The 13,299-nt window shown below is 33.7% G+C and overlaps 1 protein-coding gene across 1 annotated transcript in view; it reads left to right on the top strand.

Annotated features, from left to right (window-relative positions):
* LRBA (LPS responsive beige-like anchor protein) overlaps window positions 1-13,299 on the top strand; it is a 745,582-nt gene that overhangs the window by 289,449 nt on the left and 442,834 nt on the right. Inside the window, exon 34 of the mRNA XM_051966352.1 lies at window positions 7,856-7,920. Within this exon, the coding sequence (XP_051822312.1) occupies window positions 7,856-7,920 (65 nt within the window). The remainder of the gene's footprint in view (window positions 1-7,855; window positions 7,921-13,299) is intronic.

Genomic DNA, 13,299 nt, shown 5'->3' with positions numbered 1-13,299 from the left:
AACATAAGGCAGTATGCTAATCAAAACAATCAAAATTATATGATTGTGCCAGTAGATTCCAAAGTTTTAGTTGTAAAACAGTACACCAATTTTTGTTTAAAAATACCAAAAAGCATCAGAATAAATCAGGGATTCTTAAACTTTCTTGTGTCAGAGAACACCTTGACAATGTGACGAAAGCCTCTGAACTCCTCAGAATTATGTTTTAAAATATATAAAATAAAATAGGTTACAAAGGTAATCAACAAATAAACTAACTTCCACTTCTTAGATATAGAAATCCTAGAATAAATGAACCTTTCTTTGCCATAGTAAATACTGTCTGTCTAAAACTTAGAGCTAGCCTCACATATGTAACTTGCATATGTAATATACAAATTAGGGTTTTTTCCAGTAATATATAATATGTAAACTGGAAGTTTTCAATAAGACCTAGTAAAACACATGTGTTTCTTATGATCCCTCTTAATTTATTTGGTGCTAGAAATATTTCCTAGATATAGCAATAAGATAAAAAAAATCTCAAAAAATTAAGCATAAACAAAGAGGAAATAAAATTACTTTTTTTGCAGATGATTTTGTCTATATAGGAAAGGTGATCTGCTGGAAATGAAAATGACAAACCACTTCAGTATCTTTTCCAGGAAACCCCATGGACAGTATTAAAATGCTAAAAGAGATGACATTGGATGACAGGGCCCTCAGATCAGAAGGTTTCCACCAAGTTATTAGGGAAGTGTGGAGGACAATTACATTTAGTTCCAGAAAGAGTGAAGTGGTTGGACCAAAACCAAAAGGGCACTCGGCTATGGATGTGTCAGGTGACAAAAGCAAAGTTTGATCCTGTCAAAATCAATATTATATAGGAATCTGGAATAGAAGATCTGTGACTCATTGGAAAAGACTCTCATATTGGGAAAGATTGAAGGAAAAAAGGAGAAGTGGAAGACAGAGGATGAAATAGAGAGAAAGTGTCATTGAAATAATGAACATGAGTTCAGAAATGGAACATAGAAAGGTCTGGTGTTTATTGTTCCAGGTTTATGGTTCCAGGAGTATAACAAAAAATTGGACACAGCTTAATGATTGAACAACAGAGAACTCTAAAGAATCAGCTAAAAATGACCTGGAAAAAATTAACCAGTTTCCCAATGTACTAGATTATAGAATTCCTCTCCATGCATATATCAACCTTCCTTTATATAGAAAAGCCAGATGGCAGAAGCAGAAAGATATTTCAAGTCACTGTAGAAAGTATATACTTTTTAGGATTTGATTTAACAATATACATACAGGAACTCTATTCATATAGCTACAAAATAATCTTTACAGAAGTAAAGATACACTTAAGTAAATAGAGAAGCATTAGTTTTTTATGATTGGGCCATGCCAATATAACAAATACAGCAATGTTAATTAATAAAACTACCATAGATTTACATTATAGAACTATAGAATTGATTAAAAAAAAATCATCTGGAAAAATAAAAAGTCACAGTTTTAAATGAAATGATAGAAGAAGAGGGAACCCAGCTATGCAAGATTTCAAACTCTTTTACAAAGCAGTCATCATCAAAACTATTTGGTATGGGCTAAGAAAATGAAAAGCTGATCAGTCAAACTGATTATATACATAGCTTAGAGAAACAAACAAACCTAGTACTGTAGTATAAACGACTATTGGGTAAAGACTCTCTAATTGACACAAATTCCCTGGATATTTGGAAAACAGTCTACCATAAATTAGGTTAGACCAAGATTTCTCATCATATAAAACATAAACTTCAAATATGTACATGACCTAGACATGAAAGATCACATCATAAATAAATTAAACAAACAAGGAAGAAAGTGCTTATTATAATTGTAAATAGGGAAGTGATTCTATCCAGGTAATGGAGAGAATAGGTTATATAACATATAATAGATACATTTTGTTAAATGAAATTTCAAAACTTTACGTAACATTAGTGCTATTAGAATTAGAAGAGAAACAGTTTAACTAAGGAAAGATTCTTTTCATCGGATTTCTAAGGTAATGGTCTGATACTCAAGATATATGATAAGAACTGTTTAAAGCATATAAGATTACATTACATAGAATATAAATAATGAAAATATTTAACAGGTAGATCTCAAAGGAAGAATTTCACACTATTAATCACATGGAGAAAAATGCTAAACAAGGAAAATGACATGTTGGATGGGCTGTGTGAAAACTAGTATATTAATACATCGTTGGAGCTGCAAATGAAACAATTTGGAATTATGATTACCAAAGTCATAGTATATATTCACTGACCCATTATTAAACCCATACCCCAAAGTTTTCAAAGGAACAAGAAGAGCACTTATTAAAAATTTTTTTGGAACTCTTTTTGTTTTGCAAGTAGCAAAGAATTAGGAACTAAGGGTGAGTGCATGCATAAAATGGAGAATGGCTAGCAAATTATGATAAATGAATATGAAGAATTATTGTAGCATATCAAGTAGAGAGAGAGAGAGAGAGAGAATGAGTGTGTGTGTGAGTGTGTGTGAGTGTGTGATAGTGAAGAGAATGCGCTTGTCTTAACTCTTTGCAGCCTGGCTTCTGATCTCATTGGTCAATCAAAACTGCCCCATCTAAAATTACGAATGATCTCTTATGGGCCAAACCCAATAGCTTCTTCTCAGTCATTACCTTTCTTGGCTTCTCTCCCAACATGGCTATCCTAGTGCAGCAGCCTTCAACAGTGTTGGTCATCCTCTAGATTTCATGGACTGCTCCCTTCTGCTCTCGGTCTTGCCTTTGTTGGAACTTCAGTAGGAAGGGATCTTCCCAGGATATTCTCTTCTCCCTCAGTACAGTTTTACTTGATTACCCCATCAGTTTTCATGGTTTCAATTATAATTTCTAAATAGCTGACTCTCCCATCTTCTTGTCCAGCTCTAGCCTCTTTCCTGACCTCCACTTTCCCATCTCCAGCTGCCCAATGAATATCTTGAACTGGACGTCCTGTTATGATCGCTGCTGCTGGGTTTTTCAGTCATATTTAACCCTTGATCCCAGATGGAGTTTTTTGTTAGAGACATTTCAATAGTTTGCCATTTTCTTCTCAGAAGAGGTTGAGGAAGTCAGGCAAAGAATATTAAATGACTGGCCAGGTAGACAAACAGCATTCATTCCTTAAGCTATTACTACATGCTTCCCACTGTGAGTTCAGATACAAATATAAGTAAAAAGAAGGCCATTCTTTGCTTTTAAGAGCTTGATCATCAGGAAAGAAAATAGACAAAGGCAGTCAAAAAGTTTGATAGTCTTTATTTCATCTTAAGAATATTTTTTTACCCCTTTTATGAAATTTGCTATTGATGAGGCCCTCAGTAACTGGGTGTGATATCTTTCCCCTCTCCTCTTTCCATGCCACGTGGTGTCTCTCCTCTTATTCCCTCTGCCATGCTTCATGTTATCTCTCCTCTTAACTCTCACCATGCCATATGATGTCTTTCCCCTTATGGCTAACTGACTTTTTTAGTGTGCTGCCAGCTAATGATATACTCCAACATGGAGTGTTCCCTTTCTTCTGGCTAATTGTACCTTTCACTAGGCAACTTGCCCTTTCCATCGTTAATTGTTGAAAACTTTCCTTGCTATTTGCTGTTCCAACTCTATTTCATATTTCCTCCTGATGTCTATTGTATACCTTCATTTTGTCTGTAACTCTTCTTCTAAATAAATCTTTTGCCAAAGAGAATGGCCATTGGGAATTCTTCCCATGACCAAACCTCAACATTTGGTGTGTCTCCTAATTCACATCACCTGCCACATCACTACTGCTTTGTACTTTCTTGTTTCTTATATATTGAACTGTTATAGGTTTCCTTGTTTTTGTTTTCTTTCAATAATTAAGACCATTAGAAAGCTATGGTGGTTATTTTAGCCAATGTGGTACAATCAATCTTATGGCATTGTATGATGACAGCGTATTTAAAATCAGCCAGAGTCAGGAATTCAGGTTAAGAGAAAAATCTTCAATCTTTTTACTTTTTGAGGTGAAGGGGGATTGTGATAGAATTATGGGCAGCTGCGGCAGGAAGCCAGCCAGCAGAGGTGAAGGGGAACTGCAGGTGAAGGGGGGTCGCGATAGCAATGTGAGCAGCTGTGTCAAGAGGCCAGCCAGCGGTCTCTCCTTCCCCTTCTTTTTCTACTCCCCTGCCTCCACCCACCAAAAACATCATTTCCTGTACAACACATCAGGACTTGCACAAAGAATGGGCGGGGGCCATTCTTTCTGCAGGCTTATATATTAATAGAGTATGGTCTAATTACTATTTAGCCTCACGTGCTTGGGACCTCAGTGCATCAGCCAATTACAGCATTGGAAAATGGTTAGTCAGTTATAAGAAGTGTGAAATTATTGACTCTTGCTTTCTTTTTGTACTCCTTTCTTTTCAAAGTACTGAATTGCATTTTGTAATTATTTGGCTGTGATGTAGGTGATGTAGATACCAGATGATGCTAGGCACCAAAAGCTGGGATTAGGACATGTGAAGAGTTCACAGTGGCCATTCTCTTTGTCAAAAGGTAGATTTATTTAGGGGAATAGGTAATAGACAAAATGAAAGAGATACAACAGACATAGGGAAATACAGCAGGAGAGCATAGAAAGGGGTTTTGATAATTAATGGTGAAAAAGACATGTTTCCTAGTGGAACTTACCATTTACCAGGAGAAAGAGATATCCCATGAGATTGGGACATGCCCTTAGCTTTCAGGCTAAATTCTGAAAGGGACTTGACACTCTAAAAGAGTTAGCTAGCTATAAGGAGAAGTGGGTTCAGGAGAAACCATATAACATGGGAAAAAGGACAGGGAAAAGATAACAAGAAATAGAATGCTGTGGCCGACTGACCCAAAGGAAAGCCGCAGCCATAGGCTGGCCCATAAGTAGATTTTATAGGGGAGGGAAAAAGAAAAGCTCTTCTTGGACTGGGATTTCTGACAGGATATGGCTAGGTGAGGTTGCTGCAGACAGAGGGTGGAACTCAGGAATTTGACATAGTTTGGATTTCTGAATGGTGGGACCCCAGTGCTAAACTGATCTCTGTTGTCTGTGCCTCCTCCCTGCCTGCCTCAGAGATTAATTTTTATGACATTGAAGATCTTATCACTTGCATTAGTGTTTGTGGGGTTTGAAGCTTTTAATTCTTCTATTTCTTTTCCTTCCTTTTTTTTTTCCTGAGGCATTTGGGGTTAAGTGACTTGCCCAGGGTCACACAGCTAGGAAGTGTTAAGTGTCTGAGACCAGATTTGAACTCAGGTCCTCCTGACTTCAGGGCCACCCACAAGGCCATCTAGCTGCCCCTTCTTTTTATTTTAGTAGTACCTTTGGGAGAAAACTGAACATGAAGGTGTTGGTTATCTTTCATATTGCATTGTTATCTGACTGGATATACTTACTAAAACATTACATTGATTATGAAAGATGATGACCATTAAGTTTTTCTTTCATGTAGGTCATATTCAGCTGTGTTTTTTAAAATTGTTTAGAGTCACGATTTCTTTGACAATTATGTCTGAAGTAGAGAAAGTATACTGAAGGATATTATGATAAATATATTGTTTTTTCATTTTTGGCAGTATCCATCTTTATCAATAAAACTTTAAAACTTTTTAATGAATGCTATTGAAGGAGATTTTTTTTTTCCCTTTGAGAAGCAACTGGACAGATGCAGTATCATAAACACATTCTAAAGATTGTATTCTCCTCTTCTGAAAATGTTATGAATGAAAAGCAGTTTATTTCTACCAGAGATCAAAGATGAAAATTTGTAGTTAAATAACATGTTATATGAAAACAAAACATAAAACAAATTTTAGTCTTTTCATATGTTATCTGATATTTTGCTGTTGATACTATCTTTTAGGAATATTGAATAATATTTGGTTAGTTTATAAAAATAGCAAATTATATGCCAAATGGAATCAGATTGAGTTACTATAGTTTAAAAAAGTTTTCAAATGTAATGAACAAATCAAAACACGACTTGCTATTTTGTTTTACTTTAAATTAAACTACTCTTACCCTAAGTTTAATCACGTTTGTCCTGAAGAACATGATGGGAGATCAAATTTTCATGGCCCTGGCCTTAATCAAGCAGCAATTATTCACTAGGAACTGTAGCTCATTTGTTATTCAGTATAATGGCTAGGAATCTTCCATCACTTGTTACTTTCCATCTCACTATATTAGTCATATACTACCTAGGAATAAATTATTTCCTTCTCTCCTCTCCCATTTTCTTATTCTCTTCCTTATCCCAACCTTCCCTAGGATATAAGCTATGTGAATACAGGGATTCAGTTTTGTACCTCCTTTGGCAGCTAGGTGGTGCTGAGCATGCAAGAACTTAATAAATGGTAATTGAATTGAATAACATTCTCAGATTTGTATGTAATCATACAAATCTTTTCCTTTCATTCTGTTTCTTTCTTGCTCAGTATTGTTAATGTAAATGTCTGTGCTTCATGCCCAAGTCCTTTATTTTACTGTTTTGGAGGCAATAATAATTTGCTTATTTGTAGTTTTATTGAGTCTCTGACCTAGAGGTCTCCAGGCTCTTTCTGCTGATTTGGTGGTGGTGGTGGTGGTGGTGGTGGTGTGTGTGTATACACGTGCTTGTTTTGTGGTTATAGTTTTAAGGACATTTAGTTTATCATGTGAGTACAAATCTTTGAGAGGGGTAGGCCATGGTTATATCTATTAGCTGTACTCTTCTTTATTTTGATAGTTCCCATATTTGGGTACAGGTACATTAATGAAAACCATTTTGGAGGCATGCCAGCTGAAGCTTTAAGATCATTTGTAGAACATCAAATATAGTTTAATGATTGTTGGTGATGAACTGGATAATTTTGGAACGGGCATTTAGGACCTCTGATGAGAATGAATAATATATACTCTTATGTGATGAAGTTATTTCACTGAAATCATGAGAATGATTTACAAGGAGAAGCCATAAAACTTTTTCTTAACTACATTTATATTCTATTTGGATTTTTTCTATCATATATATTTTAAATCATCATGATGATAGAAGCACCACAGAAAGGTGAAGTACCAATCAGTTCTTAGATATGGGAAATATTAACTACTTACTCATCATATAAGAATTTGTTTTCCTCTTGATAATATGATTAACTTCATAATGATTATCATATGACTGAAAACATTAAGGGTAACTAGGTGGTGCAATATCAGCACAATAAGAAGTGCCAGGCCTGGAGTAAGGAAGGTTTATTTAGCTCCCTGAGTTCTAATCTTCACTTGGACATTTACTAATGGTGTGATTCTGGACAAGTCATTTAACCCAAGTCATTTATCTCAATTCTTCATATGTAAATGGAAAACCACTTTAGTATCTCTGATAACAAAATCCCAAATAAGGTCTCAAAAAGTTAGATATGACTGAAATAATTGAACAACAATAAAATAGTTGCTATTAGTTATTGAGTTTTAGAATCCATTTATTCATTGTTTGTTTAAAATGGAATTAAGTAATTGACAAAAGCATTGGAAATGTGTCTAATATGTTATACAATCCTATTTCTGATAATTGTCATCAATTTTTTTTCTTGATTAATTTTCTTGTAGATTCCAATGATTTTCAAATATTATTTATAGCAATTGCCCACATGCCTATTGTTAGAATATGACTTTGGGGTATATATATTGGGCATGAGTAAAGCACCTTTAACTGCCTCCTAGGAGTATATATTTTTATGTTAATAAAGGGATGTATGGAAACTCTGGCCAAAGTCATTTTTTAAATTATCTTTTAAAGTAGAATTCTTTAGCTATTTTCTCTTTTTCAGGAATGGCAAAACTCTATCCAGAAGAATGCAGGCCTTGCTTTTATTGAACTTGTGAATGAAGGAAGGTAATTGGTTTTTTCTATATGCATTTTATTTTAAAATTTTGTTACATGTGGCCATCGTTTAGATTTTTGTTCTGATTTTGTTCTTCATTATTTTTGTAATTCAACAAGAATAATTGAACAGTGACATGAAAGTATACTCTTGAATGGCTTGAAAGTATATTCTTGAAGCATTGAAATAATATTGTTTTTGGTTACTAAAATAAAATTATGGTTTGTAAAACTTTCTGCGAATGCTTTCTTCCTTTAATGTCATCTATAAAATTCTCATATTTTTGTTAATGTCATATGAATTTTGGAACTCTTGTTTTGTAAAGTAATCCTTTGAAAAATTTATCCTCTTTTTTAACTAAACTTATGAAATAGGGAATTTTTAAATTATGTTTAACAAGAACTGACAATATATGGAAGAAAGATCTAACTAGAGGTTCTAGATTCTAGTAATGATCTTTGTTACTAACTCACGAACTAATGTCAATAATTAAAAAAAGAGAGGCCGTATATATTTGAAAGAGAGTTTAGTCAAGTTTCTTTCTCATGACTTTAGTATTTCCTCATTTGTTAAATGAAGGACATGGAGTATGTGTTATATAAATCTTTTTTAGCTATAAATTTTGCAATTCTATAAGCCAGTAAGATTTGAAATTAAAGTAGTCCTATATTGAAGTAAAAATTAGAGGAAAACAAAGATAATGAAATTTAAGGCCAAAACCCCCTACAAAAACCCTAATTGAGGTTTCTTCCTTTGTTAGAGAAAGTTTTCAAGAAGGTAAAAACTAATATAATATAATTCTATCCATATTTTGATAGTTTCTTTATTTTATTATTTTTTATGAAGGATTGAAGGAACTTTTTTTTTTGCTTTCAAATTATCAGTTTGTATATACATTCTTTTTTTTTTTTTTAAATTTAATAATAACTTTATATTGACAGAATCCATGCCAGGGTAATTTTTTTACAACATTATCCCCCACCTCCTCCCCTAGATGGCAAGCAGTCCTATATATGTTAGATATGTTGCAGTATATCCTAGATACAGTATATGTTTGCAGAACCAAACAGTTCTCTTGTTACACAGGGAGAATTGGATTCAGAAGGTAAAAATAACTCGGGAAGAAAAACAAAAATGCAAATAGTTCACATTCGTTTCCCAGTGTTCTTTCTTTGGGTGTAGCTGCTTCTGTCCATCATTTATCAATTGAAACTCAGGTCTCTTTGTCAAAGAAATCTACTTCCATCAGAATACATCCTCATACAGTATTGTTGTTGAAGTGTATAATGATCTCCTGGTTCTGCTCATTTCACTTAGCATCAGTTCATGTAAGTCTCTCCAAGCCTCTCTGTATTCATTCTGCTGGTCATTTCTTACAGAGCAATAATATTCCATAACATTCATATACTACAATTTACCCAGCCATTCTCCAATTGATGGGCATCCATTCAACTTCCAGTTTCTAGCCACTACAAACAGGGCTGCCACAAACATTTTGGCACATGCAGGTCCCTTTCTCTTCTTTAGTATCTTTTTGGGGTATAAGCCCAGTAGTAGCTCTGCTGGATTAAAGGGTATGCACAGTTTGGTAACTTTTTGGGCATAATTCCAGATTGCTGTATATACATTCTTAAAATCCTGAAGCAAAACAAAACAAAAAACAACCAACCTGTAGACCAGACAAAATAATCTTTAAAACTTAATTTGGGGGGCATATTTACAGAGACTGATGTTTAGTAACATTGCCATTAGACTTAATAGAGATAATAGAATGTGTTATTAGATAAGTTTTTGGTATTTGATTTTCTCCAGTATTCCCTTAATTTGCAACTATACTGAAATTATTGCTTCTGCAATAATTAAAGAAAAATTAAAGAAAAAAAGAAAATAATTAAAGAAAAATTAAAGAAAATTGATATTTTTGAAGTCGATGAGTTTTTCAAACTGTTATTTCAATGCATTGAGTATATGAAAATGATATAGTTCTAGTTTTTAAAGTATCTCAAAGAACAGCTAATCCAACCAATACAAGAAGAGTATTCTGTACAACATATCCAACAGATAGTTTTTTGGCACCTATTTGAAGCTCCTTATTTGGGCAGCATCTTGCTGCTGCTTTTGTTATTCTATTCCATTTTGTCTTGCTGTAATTATTTGAAGTTTTTTTTGTTAAATTGTTAAATGTAAAATTTGCCTTTTTTGCATTTTCCAGTAACTTAATAGTGCCACCTAACAGAACAGTAATGGAAATCCAAACTTTCATCTATATAGCAAAAATAAAGATGATTTTCAAGTGTTAATCTGTCCTCTAATGATCCTCTTTTCTATCCTCATACTAAAGTATTCATATTCATATGATGTCTTATTAAAGGATTTCAAATGTTTTGGTGAATTGTGTTTTGGTAATTTTTTACCTTATCAATGAACTTTTAAAAATATGGTGCCTAGAATTGAAGACAAAGCTGGAGATGTGGCATGTCCAGACAGAACAGAGTAATGGAACTATCATTTCCTTAATCCTGATTACTGTGGAGTTCATATTCTACTTTATTAATCACCAGATAGATTTTATCAGATATTAGAGAGGAATGGGTGCTACATTGATTTTCAAATAAAATTCATTCAGAAAAATGTGAAAGAAGAGGAAGAAGAAAAGAGTGCATAGGACTTCATTATAGAAATAGAGGAAGAGGAAAAATTAAATGTAGCATAAAAAGTATTATAAAAGGGGACTAACAAAGGAAAAAATACTGATTATGAATGAAATAAAATAAAAATAAAGAGAAGAGGAGAGAAAAAGGGTGATTCTTCTGTTGCCTTTTTAAACAGTTGGATTTCTGTATAAATAAATTTGATGGTTTTAAACAGGGTACTGGTAAGGTTGACTGGTAGGGTTATTGATTTTGGAGAATTTCATTTTTTAATCATAGAACTTTTCATGGTAATTAGTCCCAAAGAAGTCTAATTACAAAAAGAAAATCTCTGAGCTAAATCTTGAAAGAAACAAAATAGCCTAATAGACTGAAATGACAAGAAAGTACATTGCAAGTGTAGCGGATAATTTGTGCAGAGCTTCAATGATGAGAAAGGCAGTATACTGTTGGAAAGACTGTATAAATGATCATTCAATGTATTATCTGTTTAGGTATGCCAAGAGGTATAGAATAACTCTGGCTGTTGAAGTGGTGCTTTGAACCACTAAATTTTTTAATAATGATCACAGAATAGAAAGAAATTAATCAAAGTAATAATTATGGCACACAAAGAAATAATTTTAGTTATGTATTCACTTTTATTTATCTTGTTATTGTTTAAAACATGATACAGCCAACCTAATCAGTTGAAAAAAAATAACCCCATTAATTTATATTAAGTTTCTTTAAAAACTGTTTTCATTGAAAATCAAAAGATATAAACACTCAAAAGTATTTTGAGGTTAAATATCTTTATGGAAAAATGTATGTTTGACTGAAGTGGATAGGAATGTTTCAGCTACTGAATCTAATCCCAAGGGCAAGATGAGTAATAAGAAGGTTTAGTTACAATCCAAAGACCAACTATGTTGTTTCTTATTATGTAGGTCTGACCTGTCCTGACCTCATTTATAGAGTGGCTGCTATAAATTTGCCCCTTGATTAATGTTTTATTAGTGTGGATAACATGGGGACCTTCTGTACATGCATGCAATAGCAATAAGGTCCATCTGGGCTTGATGGGTATCATTAGCAAATCGATTACCTAGGTTGAATGTAGAGCTGTTGCCTGATAAATATATATCTCATAACCTATATTTCACAAGATTGTTTCTGTATCAAGACATTTATTTGATGATTTTTGGTAGTGTGGTCTCTATTCTGTTGATATAATTAATGTAAGGAGATGTCCCTGTCTTTTTGTTCTGAGTTCAAACCTTTTCTCCTCCATTTACTTGATGCCATCCTCCTTGGACCCAAATTTCCTCTTCTGTAGGTGACTTGGTATAGGTGATTTTAAAGGTCTTTTCCAACTCTTAATGTTTTATCTAATCACATAATCAACTATTTGGCGTTGTGCAAGTCTCTTAACTCCATTAAGTACCTCAGTTTTATAACCAAGGTAAATTGAATGTATTGAACTAAGTTATCTGAAGTCCCTTCTAGCTCTACAGTTCTATTAATCAGCAGGAACACAAGATAACTTATTAAATATCATATAGACTCTGATAATGCCATCAAAGAGAATTAGAATACCAATGCAGGATTAGTCCAGTGCTTTACATAGTCACTAAAAAAATTTTTTTTCATTCATTCATCAAAGCCAGAAAAATATTTGGAAGGTTGGACTTCAGGTTGTAGTAGAAAGATCACAGGATTATAATAGAGACCTGGCTCTGCTACCGTAAGGGGAATTGGGTAAATTGCTTTAATTTCCTACATCTCAGTTTCCTCATATGTAAAAATGGAAAGGGTTGTATTAAGTGATATTTGATAATCCTTTCAAGTGAAAATTCTGTGATCCTGTGTTCCTGGAGGATACAAACTTGTATGTATAAAGACTAACATGATCAGATTCTACCTAGATTTGTGTTCCTTACCAAGAAAGCTTCTGGAAGAATATCAAAGGTACAAGCAATGAAAAAGAAATCATGGCTCCAGGACCAGGTATATCAGCCCATTTCAGTGGATACCCTCAAGCTGTGAAATGAAAAATGTATATGTCCTGACTTTGTTTATATCAAGCCCTTAACTCTACTATCATCATCAAGTTCAAACTTACAGCTCTCAGAATATTTAACAAGATAACTGGCGTTTGCTCTGCCAATTTCTCTTGTTTCTACTGTTGCTGGTCATTTTCTGGTTCCTGTGTCAATCCAAAATCCTCTATTACTCAAATGCTACCAGGAAACTTGCCTATGAAAGTACAGATGGAGAAGCAAAGATTACTGCTCCTGGAGTAAGCATGTCACTTGGAGATTTTTATAAGATGTGCCTGGATCATTTTGGTAGATATTCTCGAGGCCTAAAACAGAAAACAAATGATCTATGCCTTTTGCTTATAGAAGTAACCAAGCATGTATTTTCCCACCAATCATCATTCCCAGAACTTCTCCACAGAAGTTACTGCCTTCTCTCCCAACTTCTTCATTTGACTCTCGCGTTGCTAGTTATTTCCTGGATCTTGTAGAAAATCAAGTGTCTTCAATTGTCTTATCACCAACACCATGAAACCTACTCATGAAAGTTCATGAAAGAATATCCTTGGTACCTTTAAAAATTATAAACTAGGAAGAATTGGACCCTAGCTCCTGCTCCTGTTATTAACTGTCTCCAACAGGTAGGGCTGATTCTACTTCCTGTTTGCTACAAGATACCTAATGTTCCACCTTCCCAATATCAAATTACTTCCTCTGT

This window comes from Antechinus flavipes, chromosome 6 (genome assembly GCF_016432865.1).
Source record: "Antechinus flavipes isolate AdamAnt ecotype Samford, QLD, Australia chromosome 6, AdamAnt_v2, whole genome shotgun sequence".
Lineage (NCBI taxonomy): Eukaryota > Metazoa > Chordata > Mammalia > Dasyuromorphia > Dasyuridae > Antechinus > Antechinus flavipes.
This window is presented reverse-complemented; position numbering and strand designations above follow the sequence as displayed.